This window comes from Cetorhinus maximus, chromosome 21, assembly GCF_964194155.1.
Source record: "Cetorhinus maximus chromosome 21, sCetMax3.hap1.1, whole genome shotgun sequence".
Lineage (NCBI taxonomy): Eukaryota > Metazoa > Chordata > Chondrichthyes > Lamniformes > Cetorhinidae > Cetorhinus > Cetorhinus maximus.
In genome coordinates, this window is record NC_135899.1 from 19047331 (window position 1) to 19071922 (window position 24592).

General features: G+C 45.6%; 1 protein-coding gene across 1 annotated transcript; it reads right to left on the reverse strand.

Moving 5' to 3' along the window:
• Positions 1-1572: 1572 nt before the first annotated feature.
• On the reverse strand, positions 1573-24113 carry LOC144695347 (zinc-binding protein A33-like). Its single transcript, XM_078566245.1, has 6 exons — positions 23688-24113; positions 23502-23597; positions 23175-23408; positions 22094-22116; positions 18101-18219; positions 1573-2123 (listed from the first exon to the last, which is right to left on the reverse strand). The coding sequence occupies exons 1-6, from the start codon at positions 24096-24098 to the stop codon at positions 1573-1575; spliced, it is 1434 nt and encodes a 477-aa protein (XP_078422371.1). The 5' UTR covers positions 24099-24113.
• Between the last annotated feature and the right edge of the window lie 479 nt (positions 24114-24592).

The window sequence follows — 24592 nt, forward strand, 5'->3', positions numbered from 1 at the left end:
CATGTTTAGTTTCTGCTTCTCAGATTTAATGATGAACTGTGTCCTTTTTTTTTAGAAAACTGCTTCTATTCCACTCGTTTTCAGGTTCTTTTGGTTGAAGAACAAATTTACAAATGTAATCATGGACTTCCAATGTAAATTATAATTCTATATAAAAATGATAATATGAACAGGTTACATGTACAGAGAGACTTAATAATGTTTTTAATAAAATATGTAACTACATACTAGTTATTTAAGGACTATTTCACTGACGGGGAAAGTGATGAGACAGAGCAGACAAACCACAGATAAATGATAACTGTGACTCCACTTCTTTTTGCAAAGTATACTTTATTCCTAAAATATCTGAAAGAACATTTCAAAATGACCATCACAGAAATTGCAATGATATTCAAATGATCATGTTGCACTCAAAGGTGCGTCAGTACAAGAGAAAGCCCATGACAAACATTATAATGCAGCAACTGAACTACTTTTCACGTGGTTAACACTGCCTGTTAATGGCATACATACCCGATCAGTTCACACATCACGTTCAATACAGACAGACTATCACATCAGTATTCACAACAGTGTCACATCATTTACATGCTCAAACAGTCTCAAAGCACGTTCACATTTTAGTGTAAAACAAACCGGAAACAACCCTCCAATTTTATTACAGAGTACCCACTTGAATTTGACAGTCTGGGCAATATTTACAGGCGTGTACCAACCCAGTCCAGTTTCTCAGTGTTATTGAAACATGGTGAGAGTTTGAAGAAAGTCAAGATGACAGTTTTATCGCGGTTACAAGAAACAAACCAATAAGAGATTAATATAAACAGAAAATGATGGAAATACTCAGCAGGCCAGACAGCATGATAACGGCACTTGCTCACTGTCTGAGCCCAAATTGAAGACGGACGAGTATCACAGCAGCAGCTGGACTTCCATCTCCCCTCCTACCGAAAGGAAATATCAGACTCACCGCTGAAAACCATGACAGCCGAAATGTCCATGACCGTGAAGAAGGGAGAGAATTCGGGAGGTTTGTGGTTGGAAATCTTGACAGCTGCTCATGCAGGAATAACACTCACTCCTGGGAATTTATACAAAGCGGGGAGCTTGTTATTTCCCCCACTTCACTTCCTCACCCTCTTGTGCTTTTCTCTCTCTCTCCCACCCTCTGGAGAAATTATTTCCTGGACCACCCCTGGAAAGACTCCCCGGACCCCAGTTTGAGAATCACTGAACTGATTCATCTCAAACAAGCTGATGTCCCACCACCTTCCGCCTGTGGAGCAACATTACAGGCAGGAAGGTCACCGGGTTCCTGCAGTTCACAGCTCATTCTACCCAGTAAGTTCCTCTCTACAATTGAGCTTCTATTTGTTTCTTCTCTCCCCCTCCTTCTTTCCCCCAGCCCTACAGAGGTCCTCGCTGATCTTTCAGTTCCCAGTTCCCACACAGGGTTTATAACCGGAATGTTAACCTGGCTTCTCTCTCCACCTGTGACTGAGACCCACACCCATCAGTTTACAGCTGGCAGGAGGCAGGGAGCCGGTGTGAAATTATGGGATGGATCTGTTAGTGACCTTGAATCCCGCAGATTCTCAGCGGGGCCGAGTTTTTCCCGTCGTCATTCGGTCCCGGGCGGAAGATGGGAAAGATTCTCCCAGTGAAAGTGTGGGTGAAAGTGTGGAGATGGGACATGTTGTCCGCATTGTAAAATGACACCTGTCCACCCTCATAGTCCAGGAAAACCCCGATCTTCCGGGGATTCACACTCGGGGTGAGGGGGGTCCGTGAGGGGGAGGTGGCGGCTAAATAACCAAATCCGGGAAACAGCCTCACAACCCACAATCCGGACTCGGGGATCAGGGAGATTCCCCCTTTCCTGTTCACAGACTCTCGGGCCACTCCGAGCCCCCACCGAGTCTTCTCCCCCACCTCCACCTCCCAGTAATGTCTCCCTGATGTGAATCCCTCTGATCCCAGGACACAGACCCAGGGATCAAACCTCTCCGGGGTTTCAGGGAGCGGCTGCCGTTTGTCTCCGTGTCTCACACTGGTCCGGTCCTCAGACAGGATGAGCCGGGGATTCGCTGTGTTCAGATCCAGAGTCAGAGAGGCTGGAGCTGGGGGAAAGTTAAAATAACACAGTCAGTGATTTAGAGAGAGGGGCTGGGGAGGGGGAGAGAGTGTGAGGAAGGGGGAGAGAGAGAGAGAGAGAGGGAGAGAGAGAGAGGGAGAGGGAGAGAGGGAGAGGGAGGGAGAGAGAGAGAGAGGGAGGCGGGGAGAGGAAGCGGGATAGAGAGAGAGAAGGAGGTGGGGAGAGAGAGAGAGAGGGGGAGAGGGAGCTGGAAAGAGATGGAGGCGGGGGGGAGGTGAAGTTGAGGAGAGAAAATGGCAGCAGAGGAGGGAGCAGGAACGTGGAGAGGGAGAGTGTGGGTGGACTGATGGAGAGGAAGAGGTGGCAGAGAGTGAGAGCAGGAGGGTTTGAGAACATGGGAGCAGGAGAGAGAGAGACCAGCATGACAGAGATTGGGAGAGTGGGTAAGAAAGAGAGGGTGGAGTAAAGAGAGCAGGGGATGGTAGGAAGTGTGTGGGGATGTGAGAGTGAGATGAAGGGGTAGAGAGTGCAGGGGGGCAGGGAGAGTGCGAGGGTGAAAGTGAGATGGAGGGGTCTAGAGTGCAGGGTGGCTGGGAGAGAGGGTAGATGTGAGAGAGAGATGGAGGGGTAGAGAGTGCAGGGGGCAGGGAGAGTGAGATGGTGTGAGAGAGAGAACGAGATGGAGGGGTAGAGAGTGCAGGGGGGCAGGGAGAGTGTGATGGTGTGAGAGGCAGAACAAGATGGAGAGGTAGAGAGTGCAGGGGGCAGGGAGAGTTTAAAGGTGTGAGAGAGAGTGAGCAAGAACTGGAGGGTGAACGCAAATCGGGCAGAGTGAAAAAGAGAGAAGGGGAGGGCTTACAAGGGTGGGAGAGAGAATGTGAAGGTCTCAGAGAGAGTGGGAGACTGCTGAGAATGTGAACGAAAGCAGAACGGGGAGGGGCGAAAGTGCAGAAGAGGAAAGGGAGAGCGTGGGAGGAGGGGAGGGCTTGGGAGAGGTATAGCGGAATGATGAGGAAAGGGGGAAGGAGAGAGAGTATCTGGATCGGTGGAAGAGAGGGCGAAATGGGCCTGACAGGGACAATGGGTGGGGAATGGAGGTAGAGGGCGGGAGGGACTGATATTAGATCGAGCAGGAGCATTGTTGAGAGGGTGAGTGCATGGCAGGAAGAGGGAGAGTGTGTGTGGAAGGGGAGAGAGAAAGATTGTGGGAAGGGCAGAGGTAATAATGAGAGCAGAAGTTACAGAGGCAAAGAGAAAGGGAGAGTGGGAGGTGAGTGAGAGAGTGTGGGGACAAGGGGAGTGAGAAAGTGTGGGTGGAGAGAAGGATGGGTGAGAAGAGGGAGAGCATAAGGACGGGAGAGCATGAGTGACAGGGTGTGGAAAGAGATAGTGACGCAGGGAGAGAGAGAGTATGAGAGAGGGAAGAGAGATTGTGAGAAGGAGAGCGGGAAGGGGAAAGATAAAGTTTGGGAGAAAGCGGGGAGGAAACAGCAGGCTGGAGAGAAAGAGAGCTGGAGAGAGTAGGTGGGGAGTGATACTTCTGCGAAACAGGTATGAAAGTGTCACCACACAGATTGTATACAATCTGATCCTGTAAGGTACCAAAGAAAATAAAATTACAAGAACGCTATGATTAGGAGCAGGGGTAGGCCATTCGGTCCCTCAAGCCTGCTCGACCATTCGACGAGATAATGGCTGATCTGATTGGATATATTCAATGACCCAGCCTCCACTGCTCACCGGGGAAGAGAATTCCAAACACTAACCACCCTCTGACAGAAAATAAATTCTCCTCATCTCAGTCTTAAATGGGAGACTCCTAATTTTAAAACTGCCCCCTAGTTCCAGATGTCTCTCCAAGGTAAATGTCCTCTTGGCACCCACCTTGTCAAATCCCCTCAGCGTCTTACACGTTTCAGTAAGATCACCTCTTATCCTTCTAAACTCCAATGAGTAAAGGCCAAACCTGTTCAACCTTTTATCATAAGATAATCCATTCATCCCAAGAATCAGTCGAGCAAATCTTCTCTGAACTGCGTCTTATGTAAGTATCTCATTTCTTAAGTAAGGAGAGCAAAATGGTACACAGACTTCAGATGCAGTCTCACTAAGATCCTGTACAGCTGTAGCAACAATTGCATAGTTTAATACTCGATTCCACTTGCAATAAACATGAACATTCCAGTTACCTTCCTAATCACTTGCTGTACCTGCAATTAATTTTTGTGATTCATGTACCAGATTGTCCAGATCCCTCTCTACTGTAGAGTTCTGCTGTCTCCCTTGGTACATTGCGAGGCCAGACCCCAAAATGTGTTACAGTCCCAGGCAAGACCCTCAAATTTGGTTATCATCTGCTTAGTGACCATTAACTTTTTTATGTTAGTCGACCAAATTTGAAATCCCAGTTGCTTACTAACAGGATAAATCCATAAGATTCCATGTTTTGAAACAAACAGAAGAATTTTACTAAACAAGAGTCACAATGCAAACAGATAATATTATCTCTTATATTCTATCATAAAGAATTAACATGAGGTAAACATTAATTAACAGGAAAACTGCGGTCGAACACACCACAAACCACATGTTTAATGACAGACACGAGCAAGGCAAATCACATGAACCTGCTCATAATCTGCCCAAATGTCAATTATCACCATTAAAAACCCCCCAGAATAATGGAGGATCAAAGGACAAATATCAACAAGGAACTGCAACACAATATTTTTAGTTAAAAAAAAAGTACAAGAGAAATTAATGGGACTTAAAGGAGATAAATCCCCTGGACCTGATGATCTACATCCCAGAATGTTGAATGAGGTGGCTGTAGAGAAAGTCGGTGCATTGGTGGTCAACTTTCAAAATATGAGACACTCTGGAATTGTTCCTGCAGATTGGAAGGTGGCAAATGTAACCCCACTATTTAAGAAATGAGGAAGAGAGAAAACAGGGAATTACAGACCTGTTAGCCTAACATCAGTCGTAGGGGCAATGCTAGAGCCTAAAATAAAGGATGTGATAACAGGACACTTAGAAATAATGGGAAGCTTGGGCAGAATCAGCATGGACTTGATGAAAGGGAAATCACGTTTAACAAACCCCTGTTGGAGTTTTTGGAGGATGTAACTACGAGAATAGGGAAGGGGTAACTGGAGGATGTCATTTATTCAGGTTTTCAGAAAGCTTTAGATACGATCCCACACCAGAGGTTTGCAAACAAAATCAGAGCAAATGCAATTTGGTGGAATTTACTGGCATGGATTGAGAACTGGTTTATGAACAGAAAACACAGAGTAGAAATAAATTGGTCATTTCCAGGTGGACAGGCTGTGACTAGTGGGGTATCGCAAGGGTCAGTGCTTGGGCCCCAGATATTCACAATCCATATCAATGATTTGGATGTTGGGGTTAAATGTAATATTTCCAAGTTTGCAGATGGAAGTGTCAGTTGTGAGCAGGATGCAGAGATGATTGAAGGAGATTTGGAGAGGCTCAGTGAGTGGGTGAAACTGTGGCAGATGGAATTCAAGGTGGAGAAATGTGAGGATATCCACTTTTGTGGGAAAAACCGAAATGTAGGGTATTTCTTAAATGGAGAGAGGCTGGGAAATGTTAAGCATAAAAGGGACTTATGTGTCCATGTTCATGAGTGGACAAAAATGTGGCAGATGGAATTCAAGGTGGAGAAATGTGAGGATATCCACTTTTGTGGGAAAAACCAAAATGTAGGGTATTTCTTAAATGGAGAGAGGCTGGGAAATGTCAAGCATAAAAGGGACTTTTGTGTCCATGTTCATGAGTCACTGAAAGCCGGTACAGCAAGGAATTTAGAAGGCAAATGCTATGTTGGCCTTTATTGCAAGATGATTTGGTTACAGGAGTAAAGGTGTCTTACTACAATTATATATAGCCTTGGTGAGACTGCATCTGGACTAATATGTGCAGCTTTGGTCTCCGAACATGAGGAAAGGTATATTTGCCATAGACTGAGTGTAATGAAGGTTCACAAATAAATTCCTGGAATGGAGGGATTGTCCTGAAGATGCAGAAAATTTGGATTTATTTTAAAGTGCCAGCTAGGACCAGCATCTAGGTTGCCAAAGCATACACAGACAATCACAGCCTTACATGAAAGCTAAAAACTTGTACAAAGGGTTCAGCTGTAAATTTGCAATTAGGAAATGGGAGACACACATGGGCAGGGACTCAGGATGACTCGATCAAGACATGGGGAAGGCCATTTAACACCGTCTGATAGCCTTGAACCACACCCAGTCAGCCCCCGTAAACCTTTTGTCTAGAACAAACGCACATTCTTTGTTCTCTCCCAAAAGGACAATGCCCAGTATCTGCACTGCAATTACTGTACAAGAACACAATGATCAGATTATTGTGCTGTGGCATTTGTCTAACTAGCACCATTAAGTTGTAACTGGTAGTAAAAAATATATTAACTGTGCTCAGTTGAATCTCGGTGGAGAAGCGCCTGGATTGCCCAGCGTTAGCTGCCCACATGTGTAATAAAGGAACCACTTGAATATTGCATCTGGACTCCGAGTGTTGAAATTTTGTACCAGTGTATTCCTGGGACCTTTCAGTCCTGTGAGCAAAGATTAAATAGACGGTTCCTTTGCTCTCTGGAGTTTAGAAAAATGAAAGGTGATCTCAGTCAAACATACAAAATTCTAACAGGACTTGACAGGATAAATGCAGAAAGGATGTTTCGCTGGTTGCGGTGGTGGGGCGGTCGAGAACCAGGGGACACAGTTTCAGATTAAGGGGCAGGTCATTTAAGGCCAAGATGAGGAGGAATTTCTTCACTCAGAGGGTGATGAATCTTTGTAAGTTTCTGTCCCAGACGGTTGTGGAGGCTCAGTCATTGGGTAAGCGCAAGACTGAGATGGATAGTTTTCTACATATTAAAAACATCAATGGATAAGGGGATAGAGCAGGAAAATGGTGTTGAAGTAGAGAATCAGCCATGATTTCATTGAATGCCAGAGGAAGGGCTGGACGATCTACTCCTGCCAAGAGCAGTTCTACTCCAGTATCTTGAAAGGGTTAAACAATTTTAGTTAGAATTGCCTGTTAGTAACAATAAAATATAAGCAGAACAGCAGAACGGGAGAATAGCAGATGTGTTTCAGACAGAAGAAGAAAGGAGATGGGCAAGGCAGGAGAACAAAGAACAAGTTCAGGGAGTGAGTGGGCATTGAAGCCAGGAGGCACAGACTCCTGGACAATCAGCAAGAGATAGTGGTCTTGCGAGGATGAGAACAATGTCGAGTGTCTGTACACACGGGAAATAAGTGACAAAAGCCGAAGGCCTCTTTAAGCATGTGATTGTGAATTGACAAGATTAGATTACGAGTCTGTGACAAATTGTGTATAAAAACAAGATTTCGCTGTAATCTGCACAGCTCGGTCTTGGACTGCCCAACGCTGTCTCTCCCTGCATACACTTGAATCACTAATGAAAGATCTTGGCCTGTACCTGCGTCTCCTGGTAGTTTGTAAGGCAAATTATAACATGCCGACAGCAGTTCCACTCCAGCATCTCAACACAGGCACGGTCCCAGCTCCTCAGCTGAGCTGCTGCACCAACTGCTGCTCCCAACTCTTTAAACTCAATACAAATGAACACAAATGGTTGTTAACTGACCTTTGAATTCTCCTGTTAACCTGTGATCTCCCAGCAGGGTTCAGCCCCCTTGCCCTGAGACAGGAACTGAATGTATCAACCCTTGGGACATTCTGAACCTTAAATGTTACAATCTCCAGACAACACAAAGGTTATTCCCACAGGTGTGAACTTACAATCGCTCCACACCAAAAATACACAGTCAGAACTCCAACAATATAGTTTTAATCATCCTCTCTATTAAAATAATACATTGCCTTGATATTCTTCCTGCCAAGTGGACAAGTTGATGAATTTGGACATTATAATCCACCCGCTAAATTAACTATCAATTAATCTATCTAAATCCTTTTGTAGACTCTTCATGTGCTCTTAACAAGTTAAATTCTTAATATCTTTGTGTCATGAACAAATTTAACTACCATACATTCGGTCCCTTCATCCAAGTCATTGATATAGATTGTAAATAGTTGAGTTCCCAGCGCTCATCCCTGTGTCACTCCACTAGTTACAGCTCAGCAACCCAAACACAAGAGCGGGATTGGGAGAGAGAGAGAGAAAAAACGTGTGAATATAGAGAGGGGAGAGGGAGGGGGAGGGGAGGGAGAAAGGGTGATGAAGGAGTGAAAGATTGGGAGGGGTAGGGGTGTGGTCAGTGAGTGGACAGAGTGGAGCCAGAGTTAGCTGGAGGGGACAGTGACAATGGTGGAAGGGGAGGGCTGAGATGGTGGAAGGGGGAGGGGAGAGAGGTTGGGAGGTGGAGCGGAGAGAGAGCATGGGATGGGGAGGGGAGAAAGAAAGCTGACGGGAAAGGAGGAGGGATTGCGAGGGACAGTGTGCGGGACAGGGAGGACAGGGAGAGTATCGGACCGAGATGAGGGAAGAAGTGCGGAATGGGGAGGGAAGACTGACTGGAGGTAAGTGAGTGAGAGAGGGGAAGGATGGGGAGTGGAGTATGTGTAGGAATGGGCGGAGGGAGAGAACAAAGGCAACGGGAAGGGAGGTGGCGGGGAGCAGGGGACCAGGAAAGTGAGATGAGAGAGAAAGCAGGAAGGAGGTTGTGAGGAAAATGTACAGGGTGGGGGTGGGGGGAGGCAGAGGGAGCATGGGAGCAAGAAATCGAGGAAGGGAGGACTGGGGGGGTGGGTAGAGGGAGTGGGTGGCGAGTATAGAGAGTGGAGGAGGGGAGAGAGCAGAGATGCGGGAGGAGCAAGTGCAGATTTGGGTGGGTGATATTGGGGAGACAGTGGGTGGTGAGCATAGAGTGTGAAGGAGCCAGGCAGCAGTGGGAGGGGGGTGGGCATTGTGTCATCCAGCGTGGACAGGAACATTGAGGAGCTGAGAAAAAGACTGCTGCCTCCCCCATCTCCATATTGTTATCAGGAAAATAAATGTGCTCAGCTTTTCACTGTCGCCCACATCCATGTCCAGGAAACCCAAGGCTCAGGGCTTGAGTCTCAGGACATCCCAATTTTTGGAAAGACTCCAAAACAGCACCAACATTAGCAGATGGATGGCGCCTAACGCCTGTTTTCGTAACTGTCCTAGTCCCTTAAAAACATCCGAGCCCAATTATGAGTTGGACTAGATAACGGAATCTTCTCGCGCAGAAGGAGGCCATTCAGTCCATCGTACTTGTTCAGGCTGTCCAATTTAATCGTCTAGTCCAGCTATTTGCCCGGAACCCTGCATATTAGTCCATTTGAGAATATGTTCAATTCATTTTTGAAAGTTCCTATGAAATCCACATTTTCAGACAATGAATTGCAGATCATGAACATAGTCTGTGAGATTTCATTTTTGCTCATTACCCCTCTAATTCTTTTGGTGATTATTTTAAATCTTAACCTTTAGTTACAGACACACTTACCAGAGTAAACAGATTCTCCTGATCTGCTCAATTAAGCCCTCATAATTGAAATTCCTGCATTAAATCTCCCTTTAAACTTCTCTGTTCTAGAGAAGCTTATCCAACTTATCCAACGTTACCAGCTTATCCAACTACCCTGTAAACTGAAGTCCCTCATCAGTGCTATTGTGCTGGTAAGTACCCCCTGCACCCTCTCCAAGGACTTGACATCCTTCCCAAAGTGTGGTGCCCAGAAATGCAGAAATTACTCCTCCAGAGGCCTATTTGAAGTGCTCATCGGTGCAAACACTGCACCTGAAACTGCTCCTTTCTATACCCGTGCACTTGCACATGAGGGACAAGTTCACTATCCTGATTTTCTAATCCAGAAGGTGATCAAGAGTCACCAACAGATGCTCCAAGGTGACATAGAGACACATGGGGTGAAATTTGTCATGGACGGTTGTGTGACTTGGACAACACTGAAGTAGCAGCTCGGAACACATTCCTCTCAATATCTGTATCCATTAACTCCGATGGAGATTGATATTGAGCACGATGTAAGCTGGGTTACTGATTTACTGTCTGATTTTCACATATTGCGTTACCATCCAAACAAGGTTTACTCTTTCTGAAACTCTTTTTGAACTGTTTAAAAATAAAGACAGTTTTAACTAAACACACAGACATTTCAGGACATGTCATTGAGGTGATGGCTCACCAACAGGCACTCCGTCTACAGCAACTTTCATAGACAATGGCCTCTCTGGATATGTGTGAATAGCTTTCTTACTGCCTTTTCAAGATACAGATATTACATCCATAGCTGGCATACACCTGGAGATATCCACTGTTGAGAGCAGAAAATGACCACATGCAGGTGGAGGGATTGATAAGGCATGAAACACAATTGGATGACCCGAATCAAGTTATTAACTTATATATCAAGGGACCAGGGTCAGAAAGGGATATAAAGCCACAGCCACAAGGACAGCCAGGAAAGCGTGATGTGGTCAGTCACAGGAAGTCGTGCAGGAGAAGTCATTCTGCAGAGTGACCACGTGGGAATGGGCTCCGACATGCAGATCTCACTGAACAACTGGTGTTGGAAGTGTATATTATTGCATGTTTGGTTAATAAATGTTTTGAGGGGTTGTTTAGGTTGGGCCTGTACTCATTAGATCTCAGGGTCGGGAGAGCATGTGGCGGTGGATCAGAATAATGCCCAGTGGAATGAAGGGAGGTTCAAGGGTGACAGAGGGGAGTGGAAAGCTGATATTGGGTGGGTTAATGTGATGGGGGGAAGTTGGTGGGTGGCAGGGGGAAGGGTAGAAGTTGGTGGATGATTTTTGGAAGGTGACACTCACCATTCTTCAAATCTGACGTTGACCACGCAGTTAGTCAGTAAGTAAGATGCCTCGAAGTGGGAGCAAGGTCTTTTTGGTGGGTGGTGATCAAGGTCGGCAGAAATGGCCGACGAAAGGAACACCCTAATAATTATGAGGTAACTGGATGTCATCCATGTTCAGTCGTGTTCTCCCCTCTATGGTGAAGCCTACACGTCAGCAGGTTTATGCCCATCTCATCACATCGAGATCCCAGCAAGGTATGGAGCTTCCTTTCATTCTGTCCATTCGCCATCAGCTGCAGTCAGAGGCAGGGATGAATGGAGAGCGAGGGGTGGAAGCCTCCAAGGAGCACGGGTGGTGGCCAACTCATGACTCCAAAAATCCATCCCCCCAGCTGAATGGTCATGCCTGACAAGGGCTCATGTGTTTAGTCTTTCTATGTTACCAAGGCAATGGTCTCTCTGTAGGGACTCGAGGGTAGTGGAGGGTATTAAAGGAACTATCTCGGTGATTGCCGGGCAGGATCCTCAGGGACAAGGGATACCCCCAGCAAAAATGACTGATGATGCCAGTTCACCACCCGCAGAGTACTGCTGAGGAGATACAATGATGGCTATACCCCCACCAGGTCCCTGACTGAGCAGGTGATTGAGCTCCTAAAGATGAGGTTCAGATGTTTGGATGGCTCAGGCAGTGCTTTCCCATACTGAGAATGTCTCAGATCATCATTGTCTGCTGCACCCTGCACAGCCTCGTGATACAAAAGGGGGATGTGTTGCCTGAGCGAGACATGGGGAAACAAAATGTCTGCTCCCATGAGAAGGACAATGAAGGGGATGGGAGGGCCAGGATGTGGCCAAACCACATGCAGAGGCTATAGCTGGAATATGATGTGGTAGACAGGCCCATACCAATCTGATAGTTACCAGATTCCAGGCAGAGTAAGCTTCCGGGACATTTGTTGAACTTTTTGGTTTTCTATCCTTTGGAGGCTGGAAGGCCCCAGCACCTTCTTGTTTACTGACCATAGGTTTCACAAATGTACCTTTATTTATGAGAGCAGAATTAAATTGCAGTAGTGACATCTTCCCTGCTGTTGGTTTGAGCCTTGCATGTGCTCAACTATAATAAAATGCTGAACCCTGGCGCCAAATGCGCTTATTAGGATCTGCACCATCTCCTGCAACCTCAGGCACCTGTAAGTAGAATTGTGATTTCAGCAATGCACTGACAACGTCCTGAACACGACAGATTGGAAGGAATGTCAAATCTAAACTTTCCAGAGATGCACTATCCTGATTGGGCATTCTGAATACACTTGTGTGTCACTGACTGAAAGCTGACGCATTGGTCCCAAGTGAAGCCCTAGATGGGTCCATTATTAAAGAAGTTCAAGGCGGGGGTGACCTTCAACGCCACCAGCATTGGATTCCCTCCAAGCCCTTGTGGCCGCAGCTCATTGTGGAGAAGCTGGCAGATAGATCCCGGGATCTACGAAGCCACCTCCAGCATTGCCTTTCACCCATTTGTGGATAAGAGCACCGCCTGTGATACACCTGTGGTCAGGCCAATGGCCGCCATCTTGACTTCCCTGAGGCCGGTTCTTGCTAACCCTGACACCTGCTCTCAAAGGGGAGCCGACCTAGCAGAGAGCTCTTTCAACCATAACCAGACAGGGAGGAGCAACATGAGAACGTTTGACCCCTATAAATCGCTGCTCCATGCATATTGATGAGAGATTATCATGTTCCTGCCCCCCCCCCCGGTCACCACTCACACATCATAATCGCATATCCCTTGACATGTTTATCATGCCAACAAGTTTAGGGGTTACTTTGTAGTCCACTCACTGAGTGCCTCACCTGCACTATGCTTTGCTGAGGTGGAAGGCCCCTGACCCTCCAGTCACAGAGACCCCTACAAGTCTGAGTCTCAGATGGACTTTCGCTTAAGTGGAAGACCGTGATCTGTCATTGTTGCACCCACAGTCAAGGAAAACTTCTTTCCTGCATGGACCCTGCACAGGACAGTTAAAGCTGCTGATCATTCACATGGATCTCCTCACAGTCCTCAGCACAGGTCCAATCGACACTCCCTCTCCTCGTGTTCTAAACAAGCAACGATCCTTCAATGATATCCAATGCACTTTGGTTAGACACATGGCAGCATGATATCATCGCAATAACAGAAACCTGGCATACGGAGGGGCGAAAATTGCAGATTACCATCCCTGGATATAGAGTTTTCAGGCAGGGTAGAGAGGGGGATAAAAAAGGTGGGGGTATAGCATTATCGGTTAAAGAATCAATGACAGCTGAAAGGAGGGATGACATCCAAAATGAAGCATCAAATAAGGCCCTATGGGTGGAGCTCAGAAAGAAAAAAGGGGCAGGCTCACTACTAGGAGTGTACTCAGGCCCCCAAATGGTGGAATGGGACAAATATGTAGGCAAATTTCTAAGTGCAAAAACAATAGGATGGCAATATGTGGAGGCTTTAGCTACCCTAATATGAATTGGGATGCAAACAGTGTGAAGGGCACGGAGGGCACAAAATTCTTGAACTGCATTCAAGAGAACTTTCTTAGCCAGCACATAACAAGCCCACGGTGAGGGGGCGCAATTCTAGATTTAGTCTTAGCAAATGAACCTGGGCAAGTGGATGAAGTAGCAGTGGGTGACCATTTTGAAGATACTGACCATAAGACAGTTAGATTTAACACCATTATGGAAAAGGGCAAATAGAAAGCAGGGATAAAAGTTCTAAATTGGGGGGAGACAAATTTTACAAAGCTGAGAGGTTAATTGGCGAAAGTGGATTGGGTAGAGTTATTAGATGGGAAAATGTTGTCAAATCAGTGGGGGTTATTCAAAAGCAAGATTCTATGGGCACAGTGGAGACATGTCCCCATAAAACGAATGGTAATACTGACAAATCTAGAGCCCCCAGGTTACACAGAAGCAGACAGGTCAAGATGAAGCAAAAAAAGAAGTCTCATGGCAGTCACAAAAAGCAAGTCTAGAGGAGTATAGAAAGTACATGGGTGAAGTAAATATGTAAATTAGGAAAGCAAAGCGAGGATTTGCAAAAATGTTGGCAGGTAAAATCATATAAAACCCTAAGGAGATTTGCCAGTACATTAAGAGCAAAAGAATAACTAGAGGAAGGGTAGGGCCTATCAGAGATGTACATGGTAACCTGTGCGTTGATGCTGAGGACGTGGGCAGGGTTCTCAATGCGTACTTTGTCTCAGTCTTCACTAAAGAGAGGGATGATGCAAACATTCTAGTTCAAGAGGAGTAGTGTGAAATATTAGATAAAATAAGTATAGTGAGAGAGGAAGTAATGGAGGAACTGACATCCTTGAACGTGGATGTATAACCAGGACCACATGGATTGTATCCCGGGTTGTTAAAAGAAGCCAGGGAGGAAATAATGGATGCCCTGAGGATTATGTTCCAATCCTCACTAGAGACAGGTGAGGTACCAGATGGTTGGAGGTCTGCAAACATTGTACCATTATTTAAAAAGGTTGTGAGGGATTGGCAAGAAAATGATAGGCTGGTCAGCCTGACTTCAGTTGTGGGCAAATTATTGGAATCAATTCTGAGAGGCAGGATAAAGTGTCACTTAGAAAGGCATTGATTGATCTGGGATAGCCAGCATGGTTTTGTAGGGAAAGATCATGTCTTACTAACTTAATCGAAATTTTTGAGGAACCAACAAGGAGGATTGATGAGGGTAGTGGAGCAGACATTGTCCACGTGGATTTTAGTGATGCATTTGACAAGGTCCCACATGGCAGACTGGTCAGGAAAGTGAGATCATATGGGTCACAGGGAAGGAGGCGAGTTGGATCCAAAATTGGCTCAGCAACAGGAAACAAAAGGTCATGGTCGATAGATATTTTTGCAAATGGAAAATGGTTTCCAGTGGTGATTGACAGGGCTCAGTGTTGGAGTCCTTGCTGCTTGTTGCATATATTCATGGTTTGGGCGTAAATGTGGGAGGTATGATTGGGAAATTTGCTGATGACACAAACATTTTCCCTGTAGTTGGAAGTGAAGAGGGTAGCTGTTATCTCCAGAATTATATCAATGGTTTTGTTGAGTGGAAAAATTGAATTCAATCCGGATAAGTGTGAGTGATGCATTTGAGGTGGGGCTGAGGAAGTGAGAGACGTTGGCGTGCATGCCGCATATCCTGGAAGGTGGCAGTACAAGTGGGTACAGTGGTCTAGAAAGCATATGGAATGCTTTTCTTTATTGGATGAGGTATTTAAGTCCAAGGCAAGAACGTTGTGATGGAACTGTATCAGATGCTGGTTACCACAGGGCACAGATTTACAGTGAATGGTAAAAGGATTAGAGGGGAAATGAGGAAAATATTTTGCGCCCAGAGGGTGATGGGCATCTGGAAGTCTTGGCCTGGTTGGTGATTTAGGCTGAAATACTCAACTCATTTGAAAGGTACCTGGATCTGCACCTGAAGTGTTGTAAACTGCACAGCTATGTACCAGGAGCTAGAAATTGGGATTAAAATGAGCGGCTAGTTTCTTTTTTCTTTGGCTGGTGCAGGCACAATGGCCTGAATGGCCTCTTACTGTGCCGTAACTTTTCTATCATTCTATGGTTGCAAACCTTTTATGTGAGGCCTACTGCCACCTTTGATAATGGAGATAAAGTAGACGGGCACACCACCAAAATCTCCATGTGCGGTCGACAAAGGATTTAGGCAAATGCACAAACATCTCTTTAATATTACACCCAAATCCCTCTTGCAGTCAAGAATAATGTGCAGCCTCTGATTTTCTACTGTTAAGAAGACAGCGTAGAGCTTCAGTCTCTTAGCCTTAAAACTGCATCCGTGCCACTCACATAGCAGATTTAACACTGATTGAGTACTCGTGGCAACCACCACATCTCACATCAGGGCAACAGCTGCAGGAGAAACAAAAACCTTGATGATCCATCTTGGTCTCCTTCCAACGTTACCAATGTCATAGATGCCAGTCTTCAGCTGAGGCAACTGACTGCACATGATCACAAGTAAGGGATGAACTCACTGGATACAGCAAAGGCAATGGACACTAACAACATCCCAGCTGTAGTACTGAAGATTTTAACTCTGAAATTAGTGACACAAATTGTTCCAGTCGACTTACAACACAGCCATCTGCTCGACAATGTGGGAAATTGCCCAAGTATATCCTGCCGACAAAAAGCAGGACAAATACAATGCAGACAATCAATGGTCCAACAGCCTACTCTCAATCTTCAGGCAAGTTGTAGAATGTGATGTTGACAATGCCATCAAGTGGCACTTACACAGCAATAAAATGCTTATAATCCTCTGTTTGCGTTCCACCAGAGCCACTTGAAATCGAATCAGTTAGATAAAAATGAAATAAAGATGGACAGGTGATGTGTTGCAGTTGCAGCAGGTGGGGACCAGAGGCTACCCGTCTGATTCACGGCAAACACATCTGCAGTAAGTGTCTGCAGCTTGAGGAACCTCAGCTCCGAGCTGATCCACTGGAATCCGTGATTTGGACAGTGCAATGCACTGGAGAGGGGTAAAGTTACCAGCACATTTTGTTCCAGGAGGCAGTGACACCCTTAGGCATTCCGATTTGTTCAGTGGTCAGGGAAAGGGAAGAAAGTCAGGTTAGAAAGTCCAGCCTTTGCAATTGCCCAACAGATTCAAAGCCCTTGCACCTCATGTGGACGAGAGCATGAATGCAGGGAGGATGAGCAAACTGACTATGGCACAGTGGTGCAGGAAGCTATCCAAATGCAAAAAGGAATGTCATTGTAGTAGGGGACAGGTTAGTTAGGGGGATAGAAACTCTTCACTTCAGGCAAGTGCATGCATTCCAAAGGCTGTGTTGCATGTCCTGTGCCAGAGTCAAAGTAATCCTCTCAGGACTGGCGAGGAACTTGGAGTGGGAGGAAAAGCATCCAGTTCTTATAGTCCCCGTGGATACTTATATTGATAGGACTAAGAAAGAGGTTCTACTGAGAGAGTATGTGCAGTTAGGCACTAAATTCAAAGGTAATAATCTCTGCCTGAGGCATCAGCTGATTGGCATGGAGTGAATACGATCAGAGAATTGGATGTGTGGCTCAAAGATTGGTGTTGGAAAAATGTGTTTCAATTCATGGGGCACTGGCACCAACGCTGGGGAAAAAGTGAGTGAAACTATTAGAATGGCCTTCACTTGAACCACGCTGGAACCAGTGTCCTGGCAAATTGTACAACTAGGTCTGTGGAGAGGACTTTAACCTAAAGAGTGGGGGAGGGGGAGGAATTGTTCATGTGTGGAGAGGTTTTGAACATCCATGAAGGCCCTGCCTTTTCAACTTCACCCCACACCTGAGGTGTGGTGACCCTCAGGTTAAACTCAGCACCAGTCATCTATCTCTAATGAGAGCGCAGCCAATGGTCCTCTGGGACAATGTTGACTTTCACTTCACAGTTTTCATTTCCTTACTTAAGGGAGTTATATTTATGTCTTCGAAGCAGTTCAGGGAAGGTTCGCTAGGCTGATTCCTGGATGAAGGAGTTGTCTGATGAAGAAAGGTTGAGACATTTAACCCTATACTCTTGAAGTTTAGAAAAATTAGAGGTGATCTTAGTGAAACATATGTGATTCTGAGGGAGCTTAATAGTGTTGATAGTGGGAGGATGATTCCTCTTGTGGGGGTATCTAGAAGCAGTGGACATGGTTTATAAATCAGGGGTCTGTCTCCCTTTTGAGATAGAGATGAGAAGGAATTTCTTCTCTTTGAGGGATGTTAGCCTTTGGAATTCTGTTCCACATACAGCAATGGAGAAGAGACTGTTGTATAGACTCAGGGCTGAATTAGACATAATTTTGAACGACATTGGAGTTAAGGGCTATAGGGAAAAGGGAAAAAGGGCAGTTAAAGCCACAGTTAGATGAGCCATGATCTTATCAAATGGCGGGACAGGTTTAATGGGCCAAAAGGCCTCCTGCTGCTCCTATTTCTTATAATCTTATGATGATCATACGACCACAACCCCTCACTGGAGGAACGTTGGATTTCCTGTTTCCCTCACACCCCTGGAACTTTGGAGCTCATTTATTTCCTTCACAACTGGAATTATAGTTAGGAAAATTAATATAAAAGTTTTACCAGGGTCAATGGAATTGATCATTTCCCTCCAAGCTCTGTACTGTAAAGGTCCTATGAACTTTCCGATAGACAGGTCTGCAACATCTGCTACTGAGAGTTTTGGAGTGTCATCACTAATCCTGTAAATATCAAAGAATTAATGCTATAAATTGATCCCATTTGAGCATTTTAGACATGATTTAAATGGTGAAGCTACCCCAAAATGCATATCTTTCAGCATTTTTAATATTAGAACAAATGTGATAGGAAGTGAAATTTCTCTCTATAACTGAGCAAAAGATAACTTGGAAACGCAAGGGCAGAGGATAGAAACACTCATGTCCTGCAAAAGGCCCACAGCCTGATAACAAATTAGTTGCTTGTATATCACAGATCACAGGAGAAGATAAACATTTAGCCTGTCCACTTGCTCTATTACAAACAAAGCTTGTAGAATAAAAGCAAAGGTTGAAAACATCAACCCAACTCTCCGAGACACCTGCGCTCCTCTACTTCTGGCCAATTGAATATCCCTGATTTTAATCACTTCACCATTGGCAGCTGGACCTTCATCTGCCGAGGCCCTGAGCTCTGAAATTCCTTCTCTAAACCTTTCTGCCTCTCTATTTCTCTTTCTTCCTTTAAGACATTTTAAAATGTACCTCATCTTTGGTATTAATATCTCCTTTTGTTTTGGTGCAAATATTGCTGTATATCTTAAAGCACGTTTCTGCTATTGCGTTGATCTTTTTCATCATTCACAGGGTGTGGGCTTCGCTGGATAGCCCAGCATTTATTGCCAATCACTAACTGTCCCTTTAGAAGGTGGTTGTGAGCTGCCTTCTTGAACCCCTGCAGTCCAAGTGGTCTAGGTACACCCACAGTGCTGTAAGAGAGGGCGTTCCAGGAATTTGATCCAGTGGCAGTGAAGGAATAATGATATAGTTCTAAGTCAGGATGGTGAGTGGCTTGGAGGGGAGCTTCCAATTAGTGGTGCTCCCACACATCTTCTGCACGTGTCTTTCTAGATGGTAGCAGTCATGGATTTGGAAGGTGTTGTCTAAGGAGGCATGGTGAGTTCCTGCAGTGCATCTATTAGATGGTACACACTGCTGCCACTGTTTGTTGGTGGTGGAGAGAGTTAATGATTGTGGATGGGGTTTCAGTCAAGTGGGCTGCATTGTCCTGGATGATGTCAAACTTTTTGAATGTTAGCGGAGCCGCACTCATCCAGGCAAATGGAAAATTCTTCATGCTCCTGAAATGTGGCTCGTAGGTGATGGGCAGGCTGAGTTACTCATCGCAGGATTCCTAGCCTCTGACCTGTGCTTATAGCCATTGTCTTTATATGGTTAGTCCAGTTCAGTTTGTGCTCAATGGTATCCCTCAGGATGTTGATAGTGGGGGATTCTGTAATGGTAATAGCAAGCGACGGAATATCAAGTGGCGATGGTTAGATTCTCTCATGTTGGCGATAGCCATTGCCTGGCACTTGTGTGGGGAAAATGTTACTTGCCAGTTGTCAGCCCAAGCCTGGATATTGTTTAGGTCTTGCTGCATTTGGACATGGAGTGCTTCAGTATCTGAGGAGTAACAAATGGTGCTGAACATAATGCAATCATCAGCGAAAGTCCCCACTTCTGACCACTTATGATGGACGGAAGGTCAATGATGAAGCAGTTGAAGATGGTTGGGCATAAGACAGTGCCCTGAAGAACTCCTACAGTGATTTCCTGGAAATGAGATAATTGACCTCCAACAACCACTAGCATCTTCTTTTGAGATAGTTATGACTCGAACCAGTGGAGAGTTTTCCTCCGATTACTATTGACTCCAGTTTTGCTAGGGTTCCTTGATGCCACACTCGGTCAAATTATGTAATGTTCAGTCACTCTCACCTCAGCTCTGGAGTTCAGCTCTGCTGTCCATGCTTGAACCAAGATTAAAATGAGGTCAGGAGCTGAGCAACCCTGGCGGAACCCAAACTGAGCGTCAGTGAGAAGGTTATTGCTTAGTAAGTGCCACTTGATAGCAATGTTGAAGACCCCTTCCGTCACTTCACTGATGATCGAGAGTAGACCTACGAGGCAGTACTTGGCCAGGTTAGATTTGTCCTGCTTTTTGTGTACATGATATACCTGAGCAATTTTCCACATTGCCGGGTACATGCCAGTTGTACTGGAACAGCTTCGCTAGGGGTGCGATAAGTCCTGGAGCACAAGCCTTTAGTACTATGGCCAGAATAGTGTCAAGCCCCATGGCCTTTGCAGTATCCAGTGCCTTCAGCCATTTCTTAATATTACGTGGAGTGAATCAAATTGGCTGAAGACAGGCATCGGTGATGCTGCGGACTTCTGGAGAAGGGCGAGATGGGTCATCCACTGGGCACATCTTGCTGAAGATGGTTGCAAATACTTCAGCCTTAATCATTTGCACTGATGCGCTGGGCTCCCCATCATTGAGGGTGGGGTATTTGTGGACTCTTCTCCTTACGTTAATCGATTAATTGTCCACCGCCATGCAACGCTGGATGTAGCAGGACTGCAAAGCTTTGATCTGATCCATTGGTTGTGAGATCACTTATCTCTGTCTATCCATTGCTGCTTCCGCTGTTTGACATGCAAGGAGCCCTGGGTTGTAGCTTCACCATGTTGACACCTCATTTTTAGGCATGCATAGTCCTGCTTCCGGCATGCCCTCTTGCACTCTTATTCAACCAGGGTTAATTCCCTGCCTTGGAGATAATAGTCGAGTGCAGGATATGCTGAGCCATAAGGTCGCAGAGTGTGGTTTAGTACAAATCTGCTGCTGCTGATGGCCAACAGCGCCTCATGGATGCCCAGTTTTGAATGAGGGTATCCTCAATGTGAAGGCAGGAGTTCATCTCCACAAGGACTGTGCAGTGGTCCCTCCTACTGCTGCAGTCATAAACAGATGCATGTGCGGTAGGCAGATTGGTGAGGATGAGATCAAGTACGTTTTTATCCTCTTGTTGGTTACCTCATCACCTGCCACATACCCAGTCTAGCAGCTATGTCCTTTGGGACATAGCCAGCTCGGCCAGTAGTGGCGCTTTATGAAAAAATCATTCATGAGATGTGGGCATCGCTGGCTAGGCCAGCATTTACTGCCCATCACTAATTGCCCTTGAAAAGTTGGTGGTGAGCTGACTTCTTGAACTGCTGCATGCCATGTGGTGTAGGTACAGCCACAGTGCTGTTAGGGAGGGAGTTGCATTAACGAGTCACTCTTGGTGATGGTCATTGAAGTGCCCGATCCAGTGTGTATCCTGCACCCTTGCCACTCTTGGTGCTTCTTCCAAGTGGCGTTCAACATGGAAGAGTACTGATTCATCAGCCAAAGAGTATGTGAGGGAGGGGTGGGGGGAGGGTGTTGGCAAACGGGTTGCTACGTGGTCATCATCAGTATGTTTCCTTGCCCATATTTCACCCGATGCCATGAAACTTCATCGGGTTCTGAGTCGATGTTAAGTACTCCCAGGGCAACTCCCTCCAAATTTTATACCACAGTGCCGCCACCTCTGCTGGGTCTGTCTTGTCGGTGTTAAGGATACAGGTCAAAGTTCTACACTGGAATCAAAACAAAACCTGTTCCCACTTAACATGTGACTGTCTCGGTTTGGTCAGGAGCCTTGCAGGGACATGGATGGTCGACACCATGGAAACATGGACGGTGTGGCTCTCTCGGGGTCAGTCGGAAGGCCACAACCGCACTAACAGCAGTCTGCAGCCTGCAAGTGAGCACTTCAGGACTGCATGGCATCTTACAATTTAATACAATCATGCGGACCAGTTATAAGAAATCTAATTTAACATCTGCAATAAAACATGTCAACACAATAAAAGACTAGTGCTTAAACCATAAGCAGAGTTATTGTCGCCCGATGAACGGCACTTTAATGTTGCGATTGTAAGTAGAAAAGAAATTCATAACAAAACCTTTCTGAGTTATTTTACCAAATTGTGCAGAGTTTCAGCAGAAAACATGTCCTACCTTCTCTTCCGACAAGCTTCCTCCTGAAATAAATGAATCACGAACAGTGAGGAGAACAGTGACAGATTTAGAATCATAGAAAGTTTACGGCACAGAAAGAGGCCAGTCGGCCCACCCTGTCTGCGCCAGATGAAAAACAAGCCACCCAGCCTCATCGCACTTTGCATCATTTGATCCCCAGTCCTGCAGTTTACAGCACTTGATGTCAATATCCAGACAGCTTTTAAATGAGCTGAGGGTTTATGCCTCTACTACTCTTACAGGCAGTGAGTTCCACATCCCATAACCGTCTGGGTGTAAAGGTTTTTCATCATCTTCCCTCTCATCTTTCTATGCACTTTAAATCTGTGCCCCCTGGTCACTGACCTCTCTGCTAAGTAAATAGGCCCTTCCCCACCCACTCTATCAGGCCCCTCACAATTCGGTATATCTCAAATCTCCTCTCAGTCTCCTCTGTCCCAGGGAGAACAACCCCAGCCTTTCCAATCTTTCCTCATAGCTGCAATTTTCTAGTCCTAGTAACATCCTTGTAAATCTCCTCTGTACCCTCTCTAATTCAATTACTTTTCTGTTAAGAGGTACCCAGAACCGCACACATTTCAGGAGGACATAAACAGGGCGGCTGGTGAAATGAGCAGACTCAGAGCATGTTAGATTCAACACGGAAGTGTAAAGTGGTGCATTTTGGCAGGAAGGTTGTGGAGAGTCAAATATACTGGAACTCAACATCAGTCCCGCTCACAGACACAGTGACTCTCACACACCGTACCAGACACACCCACACACTCACAACATGAACTGGAACTGGATTACAATGGGCGGTCCAGGTGAAAATTAAACTTGGCAACGCGGAAATAATCACAAAGCAAGTGTGAAGATCAAGAAAACTGATTCTCTGGAGGTTACAGGTATTCTCGGGAATCTGCAGACAATGTGGAAGCCGATTATTTCGGGGAGACCGCAGAAATGTGCTTAACTCAGTTTTTATTTATTCAGTAAATTCGATATTTATTCCACAGTTATCAGTTATTTTGTGACTGTGTGAAGTTTCATTGAACTGACCCGCAATATATTCCCTCACCTTTAAAAATATCAACTCGACCTTTTGCTCCGTCTGTTTCTGCAACTTTGAGAGCTTCTCTTCAATAGAATTTAAATTCTCCTCAATCTCTCGAAGGTTTTTCTCCATTCTTTCTAGAATCCTCTCCTCTTCTTCCCTGAGATCTCTGAGTAGTCGCTGCTCTTTCTCAGTGAGAATCTGGTGCATTTTAGTGAACTCGGATGTGATGTGGGTCTGCAGACTGCTCGACCGTTCCTACCAAATGAAATGTGAAACATAATTAATGTCCCGCGATAAAGGGAGCAAAACTGACCGAGATCCCAGAAAACCAGCACAGGGAGACCTTACCCTGACTTCGGAAATCTTCCGCTTCTGTTTCTGTTCCGTTTCTAGAACCGCCGATTTCTTCTGTGTGAGAGAATCTAAGGAAGATTTCAGCTGACCCTGGGATTGGGAGAGAAAATCACAGAATTGAAGTGTTAGACCATGAAAATATGATAAAACTATCAACTTAGAAAATATATCCCCTTTTACCTTGTAGATTTCAACAGCTTCTTTAATTGGTAGGAAGCGGTGCTCTCTGTGTTCCCGCGAATCTCTACAAATCACACAGATCAATTTCTTGTCAGTTTCACAAAACAGCTTCAGTTCTTCCTGGTGTTTCTCACAGTGAAGTTTGCTTTCCTTCTCTTTCAGATCCAGCATTAATTTTCGAACTTTCTCGGCCAGATTCGCTAAGGCCCGATTCGCCCTGAGGTTTCTTTCCGGAAACTCCTCTCTACATTCCGGGCAGGAGTTTTTCTCCTTCTTTTCCCAACACTGGGTGATACAGGAGCGGCAGAAGTTGTGTCCACACTGCAGTGTAACCGGATCAGTGAAGAAATCAAGGCCAATGGAACAAATTGCCTCCTCGGTCAAACTCTGGACCTGTTCTCTGAAAGCCATGTTCACACTCAGCACTTCCTGATTCAAACCGCTTTCAGTTTCGATGTTGCTGCCGCACACCCTCAGTACAGCTTATTTCTTATAACGTTCACTTCGATCCTCAGGCAATTATTATTCCTTCGTAGTCTAAGTCCTCGCGACTTTCACACAGGACAGTAAACATAACACGCCCAGTCTAAAGGGGGAAAAGCAGAGTTGAAGAACTGAGGGGAATAATTGAAACCTGTCGAGGGCGGGTTGGGCTCCAGGGAATGTTGACAGTGGAGAGAAAGAGAGAGAGAGGGAGGGAGAGAGGAGGGGGGAAATCGGTGGAATCGAGATTCCATTGCACTTCTCTCCAGTCTGAACTCGCTGCCGATTACAAACCCTCTGGTGAAACAAGGTGTGAGATCCAGATCCTTAAAATGCGTTCCTGATTGCAGTCGCTCACACTAAGGCAAAAAGTACCATAACTTCAAGAAAGCATATCGAGAGATAGATACAGAGAATTTAGA